Source organism: Guyanagaster necrorhizus, assembly GCF_019112545.1.
Source record: "Guyanagaster necrorhizus MCA 3950 unplaced genomic scaffold BT62scaffold_24, whole genome shotgun sequence".
Lineage (NCBI taxonomy): Eukaryota > Fungi > Basidiomycota > Agaricomycetes > Agaricales > Physalacriaceae > Guyanagaster > Guyanagaster necrorhizus.
The window spans coordinates 675,841-695,829 of NW_025064903.1; the positions used below are offsets into that span (position 1 = coordinate 675,841).

At 44.2% G+C, this 19,989-nt stretch overlaps 3 protein-coding genes across 3 annotated transcripts; 2 read left to right on the plus strand and 1 right to left on the minus strand.

Annotated features, from left to right (window-relative positions):
* The first annotated feature begins 388 nt into the window (after positions 1-388).
* On the plus strand, positions 389-1,401 carry BT62DRAFT_1078692 (uncharacterized protein). Its single transcript, XM_043179415.1, has 4 exons — positions 389-677; positions 728-891; positions 945-1,316; positions 1,363-1,401. Exons 1-4 carry the CDS (start codon positions 479-481, stop codon positions 1,378-1,380), a joined length of 753 nt encoding a protein of 250 aa, XP_043036830.1. The 5' UTR covers positions 389-478; the 3' UTR covers positions 1,381-1,401.
* A 2,350-nt stretch (positions 1,402-3,751) lies between these two features.
* Positions 3,752-4,633, plus strand: BT62DRAFT_935271 (uncharacterized protein). Its single transcript, XM_043186902.1, has one exon. The coding sequence runs from the start codon at positions 4,089-4,091 to the stop codon at positions 4,623-4,625; it is 537 nt and encodes a 178-aa protein (XP_043036831.1). The 5' UTR covers positions 3,752-4,088; the 3' UTR covers positions 4,626-4,633.
* A 283-nt stretch (positions 4,634-4,916) lies between these two features.
* BT62DRAFT_935272 (ribonuclease H-like protein) lies at positions 4,917-7,469 on the minus strand. Its single transcript, XM_043186903.1, has 11 exons — positions 7,296-7,469; positions 6,966-7,240; positions 6,847-6,917; positions 6,684-6,797; positions 6,503-6,626; positions 6,371-6,450; positions 6,211-6,311; positions 5,989-6,158; positions 5,693-5,932; positions 5,347-5,642; positions 4,917-5,294 (listed from the first exon to the last, which is right to left on the minus strand). The coding sequence occupies exons 1-11, from the start codon at positions 7,346-7,348 to the stop codon at positions 5,154-5,156; spliced, it is 1,665 nt and encodes a 554-aa protein (XP_043036832.1). The 5' UTR covers positions 7,349-7,469; the 3' UTR covers positions 4,917-5,153.
* Positions 7,470-19,989: the final 12,520 nt, after the last annotated feature.

A 19,989-nucleotide genomic window follows, 5' to 3' on the forward strand; every position in this document is an offset into this window, starting at 1 on the left:
CTGATGGTTCAAAAATGTCCTCCCATATTGGCACGAAGAGGCCTATAGGCTCGACGCCATACCAAGGCACTGGCGGCAGGTTTACATATGTTTGACCTTGATACGCGGTGAGATCTTGAGGCCATGCCGTTTGTGAAGCCGTCATCTTTTGCTGCATTGAAGCCCTCGTTTCAAAGCGTGGTCTGGCATATAAGATTGTAGTACATTTGTACTTGGTTGTACTTGGATGCCGGTGCTAGATATTGTTTCAGTTTATTCAGAGTCGCAAGTACTGTAGAAGGGAAGTTGGGAAGGCGGCATATTGGCTGCCGGCACAATGCTTTTACCGCATTAGTAGAACGATCCAGACGGCAATTTTCGTCAGAAAGATGCCGGCATTTGCGACTAACGTGAACATTCACGGTGTCTGTTGATACTAATATCACCGAACACTGGATGGTCGCTTACGACACCGCCTTTTCTGCTCCACTCAACACCGATGCCTTCCGTCCATCCTGCAGAGGATGGAGATGGCGAAAACCCAGGGATTCCGCCCATGAATGCCCAAGGGATACCAGATGAATCTGATGACTCTGAGCACGTTGTCCAGCCTGGAACGACGGCTAATCCCCCTCAGCGACAGAAGAAGGCAGCTCGCAGTGTATTTGGGGTGCAGCAACGTGAATTCAAGGTCGGAGGTGCGTTACCATGTTCTTTTTACTTGCCGCACATCTCACTGAAAGTGAAGGGAATGACCCGTCCGACTATGAACAAAAATTTCCGGAAGATAAACAGCACGAGGAACTGGGTCCGCTTGCTAGAGTATGGCGTACATACCTTGAAGAGTGTGATGCATTTGACAAGGAGATGTTGGATGAATGGAGGGATGGACTAGATGTTTTCCTGGTTTTCGTGAGTGCGAATACTGCAATTCGAATTTTCCTTTGTTGACGACTGAATGAAAGGCTGGTCTCTTCGCTGCCGTGGTCACTACGTTCGTTGCTCAGACATCGCAGAGCCTTCAAGTCGACTACGGTCAAGTCACGGCGACACTTGTGTACGAGCTCATCGACGTCCAGCGTGCGGCGGCCAATGGCTCCTCCGTGAACGACGTTCCCCGTTCAGACCTTACTCCGTTTTCGACATTTAGTCCCGCGACATCTGATGTGTTAGTCAACGGACTGTGGTTTACCAGTCTCTCATTCAGTTTGACAACCGCACTATTTGCTGTCCTGACAAAACAATGGATTCACCAGTATGTCACCGTTCCGTCGGGGACACCACGGGACAAGTGCCGTGTACGTCAATTCCGGTACATGGGGCTCCAGCAGTGGAGTGTGGGTCTCATCATTGGGTTGTTACCTGTTCTGTTGAGCGCGTCAGTTGGAATGTTTTTTCTAGGTCTGGTTATTTTTTTAGTCCCACTGAAAGTGTCAATTGCATATGTTGTCGGGATCATCGCCTCTGTGTCCTTCGCTGCGTATTTCATCACGAATTTCCTTCCGATTTGGTACGCTTCATGCCCGTACAAGACGCCATTGTCGCATTATGTGTTCCTTCTCTATGCCTATCTCGCTCATCTCATATCCCCGGTCTCTTGCTCGGCACCATTGTCGAGGCCTCGGGCCATCCACTCACTGCGAGACGTTGAGCTTGTAGCTGTGAAGTCCTGTGCGGATGACATCGATGTATATGCATTGGCCTGGTTGTTCGGCATGTCGTCCAACCCTAGTGTACAGAACATTGTTGTACAATCAACCAGTGCTTTACCGCTGAGGTCAGTGGAATCTCTAAAACAACATGTGAAGGGATTTTTGGACATATACAATACCCTCATTGAACGCATGCCAGATCATCCTCAAGAAAGTGTGCTCGATCGCCTTGTTCGCACAAGTCTCCGCTTCGACGTCCATGCATACTACTTGTGGTCCATAAACCGAAAAACGGAAAATGATGAATTCTCCCCAGGGGTCTATGCGGAGCTTTTGTGTATCCGGAGCCAGTATGGTACTTCAAGTTCGAAAGAGGTCGCGGCACTGGTGAAAACTCAATTGACTTTTTCCGGACATGAACATCTGCATCTGCAGCCGATTGTATGGGTCTATTTGCTCCAGAGATTGCCACCCTTTGATGTACATGATGGTCTCCTTCAAATGTTCTTCCATGCAATTCCCTCAACCTACTGGCATGCGAACTATGTCCCGCCTCCTCTTTTCCTGGCAAGGGACGGACTGAAGATTTGTTTGACTGGCGACTCCAGAGATCATGACGTGGTTGATCTTCCAACAGCTGTTGAAACGTATCTGTATCCCTACGTTGCCGATGTCATATTGCGCCGTTTCAGGGGTGTGGAAGACAGTGTTTTCGATTCTGATCCCGCCGACGAATTTCCCACACCTCAGGATTCTCGACTATGCACACTTTTGACGATAGCTGGCTCTCCTTCTATGGAAATGGCAGCTGTCAACAATTCTCACATTGATACTTTTCTTGGAACGGTTATTAAAGAAATTGGAGTGTATATGGGTGTTGGTTCATCCCAGTTATATGATGATCCAGGGTACAACAAGATGCCTTCTTTCAGACTAGATTGCAATCGCTATGCAGTTCTGAAGCTGCTGTATACATTGGTGTCATCTGAGGACTTCAGTGGCAGCACCTTGATGACAAGTGGAGATCAGAGAATCTTGTTGGTGATTTTTCTTCGTGTACTCAAACCGACGTTTCCTCGACCTCGATTTCTTCCCGACTCAGAGGACTGGTGCACCCCATACATGGCTTCCAACTTTGCCCGAATCGCTTTCCAGGATAATCCATGGATAGTTCAATATGAACCCAAATACCTCTCTCACTTTAAACTGGCAGCAGAACTCGCTACTTTTTTCTTCCAGTTCCCCCCCATCATGGAGGAGGTCTTTTCTCATGTCGTTTCACAGCGTCTTCTTGACCAGATATTATATAACACTAATCTGGCATTAGCTGATCCGGCATTCTTACCTGATCTGCCGATAATCCTTCATGCCTTTATCAACGGGCTGGCATCAAACTCTGTGATCTCCCAAATGTCCACTGACTACCTCTTTGAATCCGACATCCTCTTCAGGGCTTGTACAGTACTTGTTTCATGGGACAAAGCTGACAGCCTCCGTCGTCTCACCCTTCTTCGTCCAGCAAATGATCCCGCTTGGCCTGAGTGCCTGCAGAAGCTCGACACCGTTTCTGAGCAGTGGCCGAGTTTCATGGAGAATCACGCTTGTACTATTGCAGGCTTCAGGGGATTCATTGAAGGAGGTTGTGTGGGAGACTTTGGACTGGGTGGGTGTCCACCGGGACAAGCTCCGGATAAAGAGAAGTTGAAGTTGCCACAAAAGCATTGGCATCGGCTGCGGCGGCCTCGCAGTAGTGGGGTGACAGTGGAGGGAACGATGCACAATGGTAGTAAGTGTGAATAGATTGTATTCCTAGATAATGTATGTATTGATGTCTCATGCATTCCCGAGTATCTGTATTACATAGTGTTTATTTATGAAAACATGTCGTGGTTGAATCCACCTCAAACTTTGTGAACAACTGATTAACAATTGACTATTGACTACCCGAATATGATGTTAGATCAAGTCTTGGTTGAGCATTTGATAGTAGAAATTGGTGCGGAAATAAATCTACTGACCTTTGTCTGCTACTCGACGTGTCGTTACACGTGTAAGGCTGCAGATCAGCCATCTTGCGGGTACATGTCAGAGAATTTGGACAACAACGTCAAACAATCATTTGACCATCATCAACCCAAGGCCTATCGTTGCCTCTCTCTATCAGATATGTGTAGTGTTTATATTTCGTCCTGAATAACTACGGATTAATAAGCGTTCAACTTCAGCCATGGATAGCCTTCCCCAAGAACTCACGGACGCCATAGTGCGCATCCTTAGCAACGACCGTCGCAGTCTTTGCGCAATTTTATCTGTACCGCGCTCCCTACGTTCTCAAGCGAGAGTCCTTTTTTTCCGTATTGTCTACCTTAAGAAAGAACGGCTTTCTTTAACCTGTGTGCGATGTAACCGGATATTCCACATCTGGTGAAGGATCTATTCGTGGCCCTACCCTTCACTATGGAACACAGATACAGTCTTGATCGACTCCTAGAGTGTTATCCTCTTTCCAATGTCCGAAGACTCACCATAGAACATCGGATTCGGTGCTCCAGCATCAAAAACGACGTTCCCAGCGCCTTGTTATCGTATCCTCTGACCTCACTGACGCTCAACATTCAATTGCACCGGTATGAGGATCTGTATGAGCTTCTGATGTGTTATCCAACTCTCAAACATCTTGACACTTCTTTCGCCGATGTTTTGGATATGAATCGTATGACGGGAATGGACTCAGAGAGGATCAAGGTCAACCAGGGCGCGATCCTCTCAATCCAAGACTTGTCCACCTCGAGTTCCATCCTCCACCTCTGTTCGTCCATACAGCTATTTGTGGTGGTAGAATGGTACCCAAGGAAACCTGACGCAGATTTGTTGGAAATAACGCGGCGGTTCATCTGCAATGCGCTCCCTCGTTTACATTTGACGAATAGGTTGGAGGTCCATTGCAAGGTGTTACAACATTCATTCGATGAAATGATGTACTTGACGGGCTAGATATAAAGGTTGTCTTTCTTTAGCTTTTCCGAATTTTATTCTTCCCGTTTCATATATATTTTGCATCCCTTTCCCTGTGCCAGGAGCTCATCTGAAAGTTTAAACAAATCTATCGGTCTTATTACTGCGCCATCGTCGAATTTGAACCCATGTAGGTTGATCCTGGGCAGACTGAGCTCACCAGCCTTCTTCACATACTGCGGCCCGAACAGCACCTTTACCTCACCCTTGAAAGCACCGATCAGTGATCTCTCGGGCGTGAACTATGTAATGATGTTTCCTAGCACATGCAGCGAATATTAGTCATGTCGAACGTGAAGCGGATAAGGCTCTCCAGATAACTCGTGAAGACTGATAGACTAACTGACATACAGACCGTAAAACTTTCCATCCTAAAGACATTAGCATAGCCTTTCTACGGTGACTAGGTGATATTCGTTGATAGTGCTAATACGTGGTGGTGTTCATCCGTGATATATGAACGTAAACACTTTCAGAACGTCCGATGATGAAATAGTCTGTGGGTGTCTAGGTCGATTTTGTGAGCTTTTCAACAGGACGCTTTCGGTATATCATATGACGGAATAGCATGCGCTTTGTCTTTCCCATCTCAATATACTCTTCCAGAATGCGGTATTTTTGTTGGAGTACGAGGGGTATATATGAATCCTTCAACCGATTGTCAGATGAAAAGTCCAAGTATTGTATATCAAATACGCACCTGAAGACAGTACGCTGCCAGTTCTCGTCGAGTAGAGGAGTCAGCATCTGGGCCAGCTTGTAGCTTCGGTATATCGCTGTATGCAACATCCCCTTTCAGCGTCTCGGGCTCATCGCACAGCAACTTTGCGGCGACGTTTCCGAGCCCGTAACTCCGGAGACGGAACTTGTCATGGTTGCAAGCAAAGTGGCGGAACATATCAAGCACCACTCTGCCTGGAATGGCAACCGTTCGGCCCATCCAGTCTTTATATTTTAAGCTATACCATGTTTGTGGTTCCGAGGAGGTTGGAGGGCCTAAAGAAATGCATTAGAAGAAGAGCCGATGTCAGAGATGATAACAGTACCGGCTTTCAACCGTCCCAGTCTCAGGTCAAAACCCAGTTGACGGCTCCGAGTGATCAGGTAATCTAGGTCGAAATTTAAGATATTCCAACCGGTCATGACATCCGGATCTATATCATGGATGAATTCCTGCCAGGCAACTAGCATCTCTCTCTCTGAGGTATACGATTGAACATAAGCTCCCTCGATAGGATCGCACGAGCCAACAGTAAAAATGACACGCAAGAACGGGTCTTTGGTCCCTTTCGAAGTCCCATCAATTGAGACTAAGCAAATCGGGAGAAAAAGGTAAACTTGCCTGGGTGCGAAACTATATTGGATATCTGTATGACGGGATCCTGTAAAGACTCGGAGATGAATTTCCCTGGTTTCTTGGGATCTTCTCGTGTCATGGATTCGATATCAAAGTACAGAATCCTAAGCGGAGCATCCGGGATTCTCGAATCGGACGCGTTTAACGCGTTATGACTGTTGAAAATGATGAGAGATTGAAGTTCCGACACATGCTCGACCAACGCACGGGATGGTCAGCTCGATCTGGCATCTTGAGACTTGATCGCTTGTTCCCGTGAGCGCATAAGTCTCAGCAGGACATTCAATCCAGCCTCCCATGCCGGGTAACTGTGCGGATGCAATACTGGAGATGGTAATTGGTGCAGCATATGCCATAGCAGACTAACCTGATGGTCAGCCAAAAAGCGTGTCACAGCGTCTGTCTGTGGATTGACAAATGTGTACAGGCCGGCATCCTCAAGTAGCTGTGATCATCCGGTATCAGTCAAGATGCATCCGCTGAACATCAAAGAACTTATTTTTGCTGCCAAGAAGCGCGTTTGTGCCAGAAAATGTTAGTTTCAATAGTCTGTCAGTACCTTGCATATTCTGTTCATCGAGAACAACGCTAATATCAATGTCGCTACCACTAAGACCGAGTTCCTGGTTACCGATTATCAGATCGCATCGATTGGTGAGCCATGAAGAGCGAATCCATACACGAAGATGCGCCTTTAATGCTTCCACGTCCCAATAATCACCTGAGATGGAGTTTGGATACGCGTAGATGTATGGTTTAAAACCAGTGATAGTTGCCAAAACGCTGTTTCCGGACTTGTTATCGCTTAGTCAATATCTTGCACGAGACGCCACTCGTACATACCGTCATAACACCGTACACCAAAAGGTCGCCACATTCATGTGACGACTCCTGGACATCGACAAGCTGGAAGACTGCAAAGTAATCCATCAATATCATCGTGGCAGGGAAGAGGTATATACCTATGTTATCGCGTAGAGAATCGGGCCTAGAACATGTAGTGCGTTGTTGCACATCTCGCAGTTTTTTTTGCTCTAAGGATCGAGTTGGGCCATTATCCGTTAACAGGCTCCTCTGTGTATCCCTTTGGTTGAAGTTTGCAGCTGTAGTTAGATTTCCTCGAAAAACATTGACCTGTCCTTCCACTTCACTACGAGTGGCACCCCCGGAAAACGTGGATAATAATCTGCCAGCACAAGTAGCGATGGGCCTCTGGAAGATAGCCTGGGATCTGGAGCTACAGGGCAAGAATAAGCGCGATACCTAGCAGCAATATAATATAGGTGACGGACACGCAACGCGTGGTTGTCCTGGTGAACAGCAGGCCTGAAAAGCGCCGGTGCATTGCGAGTCCCACTACCAGAGATACGTATTTAATGGTCAATACGAGATTTTAGTCGTTCCGCAGATGATCGATGATCGATGATTTATCGTTGCGTAGGGAATGTTGAGTGGTTAGGCTGAAGAGAACAAAAAGTACAAACATAGCAAAACTCGGAAAAAAAACAATCACCTGACAGCTAACGACACGAAAGTCAACCAGAAGAATATACATTTCATTGATAACTAGAACACAGATCAGATAACAAACTAAGACATGCAGCACCTAGAAATCAGATATAACAGCTTCAGATACCCATGCACTGGCAAGTCTAATACCCAACTCCTGCAGTGAATGAGATGGACAGTTGTTGAAATTGAGTTTTCATTCAGTGAAGAAAATGTGTTTACCAATACATTGATACAGATGATAATACATCACAATGAATACTACATAGTCATGTAAATATTTTATAGATAATAGTACATAAAAACAGTTCCTGCTATCAGTTGATGATGACCACTTGGATAGGCTGAGCTCTAGTGAGCTCAACACCCAAGTACTCAAGCCAAGGTGTTGAAGCTAACAGATTCACAAAATGAACTTTTTTCTGCTTCCTCTTCTGCAAATAATCATTGCTCCATTGTCATGTCTACTACTCATTGTCTGATGACAGTACTCTCTATGCTGTGTGTGTGTTAGGATAGCAATTCCAAGTGAGTATGAGAATGTACTCAAAGACACTATGTCAAACAGCAGCTGACTTAGACCATGATCAGGACTTATATAGTATTTCATAGAAAGCTCTTAAAGTAGTACAAAATGTATTTAAGTATGATGTCTCTCTCTTGAGAGGCTAATCTAATCCTCTATACTGTACTCTCCTCTGTACTTTCAACAGTGTGGATGCACTACTATCTGCCTAGAACACCATTGCTATAGTGAGTGTTATGTGAGTTGCTGTTGTCCTGGCTGAAGCCATGTGTTAAGCCCAAGTGACACATGACCTAAAACACATGATAAGCAGGCACTGTATCATATTTGTATAGTCATGCCTGAGTTCACTATATGTGTCTATACAGTATTGTGTTTTAAGGCCTTGCAGTTGGCTCAAGGTAGAATGGTGAAATATAAACTTTAGCTCAAAGCTGGAGATATACAGTGAGAGCTAGCCTACTTATATACTAGTCATCCATCAAGATATAAATATTACTACTAATTGTATCTGTCCAGGTCATTATGCTCCTTGTCCTTGAGCATTGCTACTGTCCACAAAAGAGTTGTTGTATGTCATCAAGAGGCATTATTGCATTGGAGAACAATAACAGACTTGGCTTGTTGTGATAACTAAGCCTGTCCCACAGTCCTAAGTGCTGGCTTTAAGCACTCTGACTAAGCATAAATAGGAGTTAAAATAAAGAAAAAGTAGAAAAATTATAACATTACCTCCTCTTTAAGATCATTGTTCTAATGGCTTAATTTAAAGATAATTTGTAGTTGTATATGGTGTTGTCAGCATGCATTCATTTTTTATTTATCTATTAGTTAGATTCTGGATCATAGCCCTTTCAGCTAACCAAATAATTGATTGTTGTTATTGTTCCTCCTTTATGTGCTTGGATTTTGTGAAGTCAATGATTAAGGACCTGATAAATTGTTAGACTCAAGCCACATGTGATTGACAAGCATGTGATAAACTAATGTGGCTTCACATTTGAGCCTTCCATTAGAGTTCACTGTATGTACTTGCATTGACTCCCTGTGCTTCAAGGCTTTGTGTGACTAGCTCAAGAGTAGAATGAGATGAAATAAACTTTAGCTCAAAGCTGGAGTTTACCAGTGAGAGCAGGCTTCTTAAATACTGTTACAAGGTCTGCTAATAATACTATGTACTTATTGTGTGTTTCTCTGTCCTTGGTGCTCATTGTCCTTGAGCATCACTACCATACATAAAAGGCTGATTGTGCATCATTGGGCAATGCTGTTGCATTAAAAGACAATGACAAACTTGGCTAGTTGTGATGACTAAGCCTTGTCCCACAGTCCTAAGCACTCATTCTAGTGCCCTGACTAAGCATAAATAGGAGTTAATTCTAGAAAAGAAATAGAAAATCATAACATTATCTCCTCTTAAGACCATCATCCTGATGGCTTAATTTAGAGATAATTCGTAGTCCCAGATTGTGTCATCAGCATTCATGAGCTTTTTATTTACCCACTGGTTGGATTCTGGTTCATATCCCTTCCAGCTAACCAGGTAGTTGACTGTAGTTGTCATTCCACTCCTCTTTGCTTTGATTTTTTGTAATTTGTGGTTTAAGATCTGATCGACTTCATAGTGTTTTTTATTGTTGATAAGATCTGAGGGTGGCAGCAGAGGTCATTCCTGGTTAGGAAATGCTGGTGCAATATAGAGTGTCAATAATGTCTCATTGAAGACATCATGAATTTTCCAAGTGGGTGGTAGTCACAATTTATAAGCACTAGCCCCTACTTTTAAGGTTATTGGAAAGGGGCTCATGTGTTTATCTGCCAATTTGTGTTTTAGGCATAGTAGATGAAGATTGGTGGTGTCCAACTAAACCTTATCATTAATAGAATATTTGTGGGCTTGTCAATGATGTTTATTGTATTAGGTTTTCATGGTTGCAGTAGCTCTTTTGAGGGCTGTCTTGGTCTCTGTGTGGATCTTTGCCATTGGAGTGGCAAAGTCCATGGAGACAAGAGTGGTTGTTCAATATCATTCTGTTTGGGTGACATTTGGATGTCACTCATGATTGACAAAAAATAGTGTCTTCTCTGTTGCCAAGTAGACCCAGTTGTTGTGTTGGAAGGCAGCAAGAGCAAGCCATTCTACCCAATCATCTTGTCGGTAGTTAATAAACAGGCAGAGATACTTTTTGACCTCTTAGTTTGCATACTCCATCTGTTCATTGATTTGTGGGTGATAGGCAGTTGATGTATTGTGCTTGATGTGCAGGAGGTAGTAGAGGTCATCCAAAAACTTTGAGACAAACTGAGGGCCTCTGTCTGAGATGACTATCTTCAGCATGCCATCCTTGGTATAGACCTTGTCCTGTAGGATTTTTGCCCATCCTTCAGAGGTTAGTTCAGTGAAACAGGCTATCAGGATGATTGCTTTTGAGAATCAATTGACTATGATGATGATTGTGTCATAGCTGTTGCAGTCTGAGAGGCTAGTGATCATGTCAATGAAGATGTGAGTCTATGGTGTTGATGGGATCTCATTCAGATGCAGTGGGGCTGCTTGTGCCTGCATTGATGATTTTCTCTGTTGACAGACTTCACATGCTTTGATGTATGTGATGATGTCATTATCTATTTTGGGCCACCAGTATTCTCATAATACTAACTTCTTGGTTTTAGCAATGCTGGGATGGCTGGCAGTGGCATGATCATTGCAAGTGGCAATGATTTTGCCATACAGTCATTGATCTCAGGGAATATAGATATGTCTATCATAACAGATCAATCCCCCTTCTTTCATCATCTCCTGTTCATAATTAAGAGAGGGAGCCACTCATTGGTCCCATTTGTGGCTGTTGCAAGTCACACTCTTAATGCACTTGTAAATTTCTTTCTCTGTTGGCATTATTATAGCTCTGAAGTGTTTGGACTGCAGCAATGTGACTCCTTCATTATTGGCTCCTCTCTGATCATGGTCTGCCTGTCAGCTGAGAAGATCAGCCTTTTTGTTCACCATTCCTGCCTTGTGATGCAGGATGTACTGGTATTGGCTGAGTTTAGTAATCTATCTGGCTTGTTGATGATTAAGCTTCTGAGATTGTCAGAAGTATTGGAGATTTTGATGATCTGTCCAGATCTCAAAAACCTTTATGGCTTCAATCAGATAATGTTACTATTCTTTAAGGGCAATCATGATGGCAAGGAGTTCCTTGTCATAGATCTCATAGTTTTGTTTGGTGATTGTGAGAGCCTTAGATAAGAATGCAATAGGACACTATTTTTTATCCTGTTCTTGTGAGAGCACCACTCTAACTGCTCCTTTGCTAGAATTGGCTTCAACTCAGAATCTCCCTTTTTGAGCGGGGATGGTGAGCATGATATCCTTAGTGAGTCATCATTTTAGGTCATTGAAGGCTGTCTGTTGGGAGAGCCTCCAAGTCCAGAGAGCATTGCTAGTTAATTGTGTCATTAGCCAGACAATTTTGCTATAGTCTTGAATGAAGCATTGGTAAAAATTTATGAACTCCAAGAATGATTATAACTCCTTTTTCTTGGTTGGTTCCAGCCACTCTGTCACTCTCACTACTTTGATGAGATCTATGCAGATGCTTTTCTTGCTAATAATGACCCTGAGGTACTCAGTCTTGAGTATCTTGAATTTGCACTTCTCTGCTTTGAGAAACAGCCTGTGTTTTCTCATTAAGATTAGTACTTGCCATACTAGCTTTTAGTGCTCCTCCTTTGTTTTCTACATGATCAGAATATCATTGAGATAAATAGTGACTCTTCCAGTGGCGATGAAATCTTTGAATATGTCATTCATCATCCACTGGAATGTTGCTGGAGAATTGGTGAGCTCAAAGAACATGACTGTTGGCTCAAACAATCTCTGATTTGTTCTAAACACAGCCTTTTATTTATCTCTCTCTTTAATGCAAACATTGTTATATCTCCATCAGACATTGAGTTTGGTATAGTATCTGATGCCTCAGAGCTTGTTTATCAGTTTTGAGATTAACAGAAGGGGGTAACAATTTTTGAATATCATTTTGTTAAGTTTTCAATAATCTTGAACAGGCTGGAGTTTGCTGTCCTTCTTTTTGATGAAGAAGAATGGTGATGCCATCAGAGATTTTGATAGTCAAATTTGTCTGCTGGATAGATTTTCATCCAAGAACTTATTAAGTTTTTGTTGTTTGTTGATGCTGAGAGGATAGGTTTTGCAATCCAAATTGGCATTGGCATTTAGGATTAGCTCAATCACATGATCCTATAGTTTCAGCCCTGATAGCTCATTAAAACTTTCTTTTTTAAACAGATCCTTAAAGTCACAAGCCTATTTGGGCACTATTTCTTTAAAGATTTTTTTCTCTTTCTATTTGTTAGCTTTGGTGGCTAGGTTATTGGCATGGTGAACAGCATGAATATATAGCTCATGCTGGAGGTCAACAGCAAGGATAGTTTCTCCATCTTCCATCTCTTTATCCCACTGATCCTCCAGGTCCTCATTGAGTAGTTTGAAAGGGATTTTTTGACATTAGCACCTTGTGAATGTGATCTGCCTAGTCTTCCAATTAATTAGTGGATTATAGTGTATCAGCCAATTGTGGCCAAGAAAGACCTCCTTAGCCCCCAGGTCTGTGACAGCCAAGTCAATTCATTCAGAATGGTCACTGATTGTGAGTTGAAGCTTCATAAATTCGATAATTGAATCAGCTTGATTTTTGGTTCCATCAGCATTATATACTGAGATTGAGGCCACCATAGCCCTTGCTGAGAGTTGATGCTTGTCGACAAAAGCATGATTAATCAAACTCCCAGTGCAGCCACTGTCAATCAAGGCAGTTACCATATGAATAGATTGAGATGTGAGGGTCTTGATCTGGGCTTTAGTGAGTAGATCTCTCCTATGTGCCTTAGTTTGTTGAATGAATTTGCATAGCTCTCAGAGTTTATTGAGCCACTCCAGGGCTTGGCATTGTTTGGCTCTTCTCATCTCTTCTATTGTCTCATCTATTACTTTTTTAACTCAGGTTCAGTGAATCTAATTCTTGAGTATGGCTTTCACCACTGCTTTGTTCTTGGCATTCCTGATGGCTCTCCAGGTCTATTCAGTGTCGAATAGTTTGAGCCAAGCAGTGAGGCCCTCTGCTCCTGTTTGGCCTAGAGGCATTTGAGTTTGTTTGATTAGCGATTCTGAGGTATGCATAAAAATGGGTGTATTTGAATGCTTGTTTAAGGTACTCATAACTACAGGGAAACTATCAGTCTATCCAGCAGCTGTTGATGACACACCATGGTCCTTGGCTGATCCAGTGGAATTGCTCACTGGTCAGCCTCTTCTTTTACCTCTTCAATCTTAGTTTCCTTTTCAAGGTCTTCTTCTTTCTGTAATTCAGCAATTTGTGCTCAGATGTCTTCTCTTGTTTGCTTCTTTTTTGGGCAGTCTTTCATTATATGCCTCTTTTGGCTGCAATTGAAATATTTTCCTTTCTTCTTTATCCAGTCGATATCCATCAGCTTTCTGGCTCCCATATAGGTTGTTTCTATTTCAGTTTTTTGACTCCCATAGATAAGAGCTGCTGAGAATCCTGATGATTTTCTGACAGTTTGCTCTGATTTGCTTAAGGTTGGCAGAGTTGACTTTTTGATGTAATCTTGAAGGGTTGATGGCTCTACTTTCTGCCTTTATCACTCTTTGTATATCTTGATGATTCATTCCTTCCACTTGTCGTATCTGACTGGCATCAGTGCTTTGACACTGATTGCCAAAATTATTATGATGTATGAAGAGAAGACTCCTCTCTTGAGGGCTTTGACCATGTGCCTGTCATTTGCTATATCTTCTTGAATCCCAGTGAGTTTTGCAAGACATTCTAACTCATCAAAATAATCTATAGTGGCTTTGTCTCTCATTTTATACTTTTTGATCTTCTATTTATGAACCTCTTGTACTGCTAAATTAATGAATTTGTTGTGCAGCATTTGTTTAAATACTGGCTATAAGAGATACTGGCAGTGTTTCTAAGTTGACAATTGGAAATTCAGAGAGATTAAGACCCACCAGGTCTTGGCCTTTTCTTTTAAGTAAGAGGTGGCAAAAGCCACCTTGTTCATGTCAGTCTTAAGATATCCAATATAGACCTTGAAGTATTGTTTGCAATCAACCAAAAATCAGTTGATGTCATCTGATGTGCCCTTGAAGAGACAGGGTTTCTGGAGTAGGTCAGACTGATATTAAAGAATGGCCATATTTTCTGGTAATGATCCTATTGGGTTGGGCCATTGATCAAATGGGGGTCAGTCCCATGTAGCAGGCAGTCCTGGAAATGAGTGGAGTGAATGGTTGTCAGCAATCAGACTCCTTTTTGGTCCAGCTTCTTTTTAGATGATCACTCTGTCTCACACAGTGAATCCTAGGCAGACTGCTTCAGAATTATCATATATTGGTTTCTTTCCTGATCTGCTTGCTTTGTCAGGGGGTGGTTGCCCTCTAAGAAGTTGACTTCCTTTATTTGTCTAAGGATTCTGAAATCTCTCATACTTTGATGCTGAGAGACTTAGCTGGTATCAGGTTCTAGTGAACCAGGTTGCTGTAGTTTGGATTGATCTGATGTCTTAGCCTAGCTTTGGACAGATAGTGCCATATAGACAGCCTGTCTCAGTGGAATGAGTGGAAAACTCAGCATTGGTCTCAGCTGATTTTTGGCTTGATATAGAGGCATCAGCCTGAGAGGGTTCTCTAGATGCTGTTGGCCATACTTCTCCCAGGCATACTTCATTGTAGCATACTGTAAAATATCTTGTTTTTCAGTATTGTCTGCATATTTATACTTTAGTCCTAAGGGTGTAGTCCACCAGTGGGTGTCCCTCCATAGAAAGAGCATTCCCTGCTCATATAGTCCTTGATATTCCTTCCTCCTTTTCTATTCCATTTCTTCTCTCAGTGCTTTTTTATCAGTATCTTCATTGGCATATTCCATAAACTGTTCGAGTTTGAAGGGTCCCTCACTGTTCTCCTTGTCACCCTCATCTCTACTGTCCTCTTCCTCGAGGAGAGAACTGGCAGATGGGTCATAGATGGATGGAATGGCCAGTCTGAGTGTTGCTGAGGAGTCCATTGTTGATTTTAGTACTAGATCTGATGGAATTAGGGTCAGGTACAGAGGCAATGTGCTGGATGGTGGGGCTTTAGAGCTGACTGTATTGTATTCTGCCATGCACTCTTTCCTCCTCCAGTTCTTGGCTATAGAGACCAAAGTTTCATTGGAACCCAGAATCAAAGAACTGGTGAGCGACTCTACTTTCCAAGAATCTGTGGAGAGCTCGGTCAGAGACATGAGTATTGTCAGATATCTGGAGCCCATAGGCTCTGAGGACAGAGTCAGTGTCAGAGAAAATGGTATCAGTTCTGGCAGGATACTAGAAGAGAGGATGACTGCCAACTCTAGCAGCCTATTCTCTTCAGATTGCTTCTTCTCTGTTGATGACACTGGCTGGCCCTGTCCATGAGTCAGCTTCTGAGTCAGGCTCTTTGAAGGAAGATTCTGAGAAATCAGTTTGAAGGCTGTATCAGCTAGAGGAGGCTGATTCCTGTCTGTCGGCCTCTTTCTGTCATTGTCATTGTCACTCTTGTTGGTTATACTCTACTTCTTCAAATTCTCACTAAGCTTCTGCTTGGACATACTCAGCAAGCTCTTCTTGAGATCACTGGACCTCTGCTCATCAGTCTTGGTTCTGCTGCTGCTGTTGTACTGCTACATTGTAGTCAAAGGGGATCTGGAGATCCCAGTCTGAGAAGATTCACTGTATGATTCTATCCAGGGCAATCCTTTCTCTGGCACTGGCTGTCCCTGCTTCTGGCTGACTCCTGATGCTGAGGTGGTTATTGGAGTCTTCTGCTGTAGTGATGACAAGCTCCATGTTCATGAAATTCTAGTGGAGACTCCTTCCATAGGGGTCATCAAGCCTCAACCTGCTGATGGATGAGCTTGGCTCAGAGGTAGCATAAAGAGAATGGTGGGGAGAGTTGGAGATTGCCTGAGGTCTTAAAGCCATCTGAGCAGCATCAAGAGAGTCTTGAGCATGGTTTCCAATCTCTGAGACATTTAGAAAGGTGGAATGGCTAGAGGTGGAAGCATTCGAAGAGATGCTACCAGAGACCTCCTTGAGCTCCTGGATGACATTTGTTGTCCAAAAGTTCTGGAATCCTGTGAGAGCAGGATTGCAGTTTCTGCTGAGCCATCGAGGGGGGTATCAAGGTCCTTCTTCTTTCTGAAGGCTCCTTAAAGACAAGTTGCTATATCTGGCTTTTGGTGTGAGTTACCCTTGCAGCTGGAAGGATGTTCTGATGGAGGCAGGAATGTTATGAAAAGATAGATCTGGGGTTGCATTTCAGAGAATAGTGTGAATTTGCTAGAATGCTTGATAGTACCTGACTATCCAAGTGGTTACTGATTGTTGTCTGTGGTAAAGGGTGATGATGGCTAGAAGTCCTAGTAGCATTCCAATGATGGAAGCTATCAGTTCAAAGAAATCATGGTTAAGATCAGCAGTAGTGGCTGGAGGCATTTGGTTTCTCAGCACAATTGAGCTTGAGAAAGGGAAGGTGATAGCTTCAAGCTAATTGTTAGACTTAAGCTGCATGTGATCGACAAGCACATGATAAACTAATGTGGCTTCACATTCAAGTCTTTCATTAGAGTTCACTGTATGTACTCACATTGATTCTCTGTGCTTCAAGGCTTTGTATGATTAGCTCAAGAGTAGAATGAGATAGAATAAACTTTAGCTTAAAGCTGGAGTTTACCAGCAAGAGTGGGCTCTTTAAATACTGTTACAAGGTCTGCTAATAATACTACATACTTATTGTGTGTTTTTCTGTCCTTGGTGCTCATTGTCTTTGAGCATCACTACTGTACATAAAAGGCTGATTGTGCATTGTCAGACAATGCTGTTGTATTGAAAGACAATGACAAACTTAGCTAGTTATGATGACTAAGCCTTGTCCCACAGTCCTAAGTGCTCATTCTAGTGCTCTGACTAAGTATAAATAAGAGTTAATTCTAGAAAAAAAATAAAAAATTATAATATAAATTTCATATTGTTCTTCATCATTTATAAGGTCTGATGGCAGGGGTGATAGTTGTTCTTGGTTCAGAAATGTGAGCACAATATATGGTGTAAGAATAGATTCATTAAAGATATCATGAATCTTTTAGGCATCAGAGAGTTGAAGTTTGTATGCAGATGCATTGACTTTAGTGAGTATAGAAAAGAGGCTGATGCATTTGTTAGTGAGTTTCTGTTTAGGGCATGAGAGATGAAGGTTGGTTGTATCTAACCAAACGTTGTCAGAGATATTATAGACATGAGAGGGAGCCCAGTGTTTATCATACTATCATTTCATTGAGAAGGCCACTTTTTTGAGTGCCACACATGTTTCATTATGGATTTGAGACATTGTGTGTGTGAAGTTGAAAGATGCTGGGTTTGAGGTATAAATATTCTGTTACGATTTTTCCCTTTATCTTATTCTTGACCCCTATTAAAGCTTAGTCAGGGCCTCATGAGAAGGGATTAGTCAGCACAAACGACTTATTCTCCTCATGAGAACAACGACGCTTGATGATGCACAGACATCCATTTATGTACAACAATGATGCTCAAGGACAATGGGCACCATGGACACAGAACAACATAATAAGTAGGAATATTCTTAGCACCCTTTGTACAGTATTTAAGGACAGCCGCTCTCGCTGGTATACTTCAGCTTTGAGCTAAAGTTTACACACACCATTCTACTCTCGAGCTGCCAGAACAGCCTTGTGACACACCACAGTCAGTCAAACCCCGTGGACTCAATTGATCGCCTGAAGTGTGAGGCACAATCATTTATCACGTGATTAACTGCACGTGACGCTTGGGCCTAACAATTAGCTCGAAGCTGTACCTTCCCTTTCCTCACACCCACTAGTGCGGAGGAAACCGAATGCCCTCTATCAACTCATCAGACTCAAACTTTGATCACGAGTTCTTTGAACTCCTTGCTTCCATCGTCAGAACACTGATAGGATTACTGGTAATCATCCAGCTGTGTCGAGGATGCCACTCTATCACCGCCTGGGCGATTCGCCACTACCACGAGTTCCAGCACATCCAACATATACTATGAAACATAACCCCCGACCTCCTGCTTCATGACATCCCCGAATCCAGAAGAACGACCTACCAGTCCCCAGAAGCCGGGCTTAGCCGCGCGAATCAGGAGAATGGTGAAGAAGAAGAGGGAAGAGAATACTCCCCTTGACCTGGAAACCAGCACCCTCATGTCCCAGGAGGACGAGGGATCTTTGTACCAAATACGGTCCTCCACGGAGAAGACCAGGACCTCCTGGGGGACTTCTTTGAGCAGTCCCCCTCCCTTGATCCTCCCAGTTCCCCGACCTCAGGGATTGCCAACCATGCCAGGGACTCTCTTGATGCCCCTCGGATGGCTCGACGCTCCTGACCTCCAACTCCTAGCCGACAGTCTCACAGCCCCTCCCAAACTTTCCGAACCAGCTCGAGGATGGGGCGGATCCCCCAGAACGACGAGGAGCAGCAGAGGAGAGTATGAGAAGAAACTGTCCACCGATACTTTCCCACCTGGGACTTCTCTGTCCCCTTCAACTACAATGCAGCCATCCGACAGGAGGAGCTTAGGCAGCGAGGTAACCCACAGCCAACATGTCAGAACAGTAAGGAGCGAAATGAGGAGAAGGAGCGACAAAGGAGGACAGCCACCCTCCTTGATGAGCAGAACAGGGATCACCAGCGAGAGGTGGAGAGAGACAGGCTCCGACGAGCCAATGTCTCCAACTGGTACGGACTCCGGGGGGAAGGCATTGCCGTCCTCGCCCCAGCACGGACCAGCCCAAACGATGGGTTCTCTGCTTTTAGGGAACCAACCGAGTCAAGCATCTGGAGCGAGGGAAGGGCAAGAATCGAGTTCAGAGGAACCCCACCCCTGCACGCCTGCATCCCTGAGTATCCCCCCTCCCATCGAACCTCCAGTGCTGACACTACATTCGGCGACGACGAGTCCGTCCTCGGACACTACAGACTACAGGTCCCTGGGACAGCCCACATCCCTGCTCGAGCCCTCCGAGGGTTCCTCGGAAGTAGGGTGGTCGGGCAGCTTCTCGATGACGAGTACAGAAGAAACATCCAGCTCTATCGTGAGCACGTGGAGGCAGCGCGAGCAACAGGGGGAAACCGATACGACGACTATATCGGTGCCTGCCCAGTATCCACCTACACTGAGAGCCCCGTCGCTGGCCTCAGCACTCAGCCAGGGGAGCGGGAAGACAGCACGACCAGGGGAAGGGGAGAGTTTCTTCGACCCACCCGACATCTTTCTAGAGGAGGAAGAGGATGACAAGGGAGAGGAAACTGAGAGTGACCCACCCCGCTCCGGTGGGGAGCTGTCCTATTTAATGACGGAAGACACTGATGAAGAAGAACTGGAGAAAGCAATCAAGGAGGCCAGGATGAAGGAGTACCAGGGGTACTACCTTCAGGGGGTAAACTTTCTATGGCGAGATCCTACATAGGTAGCCTTGTCATTAAGACAATTTTATCAATATTCAGATACTGACCAGAGAACGAGAATTTTAAGGCATGCCACAACGGCCTATGTGGCACAACAATATAACCTAAAGCACCCCGAGGATCCGGTGCCTGAACCACCAGCGTACCACATTCCGACAGCAGTTAGACCAATGCCATGTACTCCCCCTATACCGGCAAAGTGCACCATGTACACAGTGCCATCAATCCGAAGTAACTCCTCTTACTCGGTCCGATCGCAGCAAACCATGGCAGCCTGGCTCACCTGGACCCGAGCCATGCCACAAGAACGAAACGTCAGGTATCGGAACCCATGGACCAGGAAAGGTAGCCGACTCCTAGGTGCC

Bases quoted from the DNA above. Each gene is read 5' to 3' on its own strand.
- BT62DRAFT_1078692 (XM_043179415.1), top strand. From the start codon at position 479: ATGCCTTCCGTCCATCCTGCAGAGGATGGAGATGGCGAAAACCCAGGG. The intron at 678-727 runs GTGCGTTACCAT...CTGAAAGTGAAG, and splicing joins ACGTGAATTCAAGGTCGGAG to GGAATGACCCGTCCGACTAT. The intron at 892-944 runs GTGAGTGCGAAT...ACTGAATGAAAG, and splicing joins TAGATGTTTTCCTGGTTTTC to GCTGGTCTCTTCGCTGCCGT.
- BT62DRAFT_935271 (XM_043186902.1), top strand. From the start codon at position 4,089: ATGGAACACAGATACAGTCTTGATCGACTCCTAGAGTGTTATCCTCTT.
- BT62DRAFT_935272 (XM_043186903.1), bottom strand. From the start codon at position 7,348: ATGCACCGGCGCTTTTCAGGCCTGCTGTTCACCAGGACAACCACGCGT. The intron at 6,159-6,210 runs GTGCGTTGGTCG...CATTTTCAACAG, and splicing joins CAGATCGAGCTGACCATCCC to TCATAACGCGTTAAACGCGT. The intron at 5,643-5,692 runs GTACTGTTATCA...GCATTTCTTTAG, and splicing joins ACTGGGACGGTTGAAAGCCG to GCCCTCCAACCTCCTCGGAA.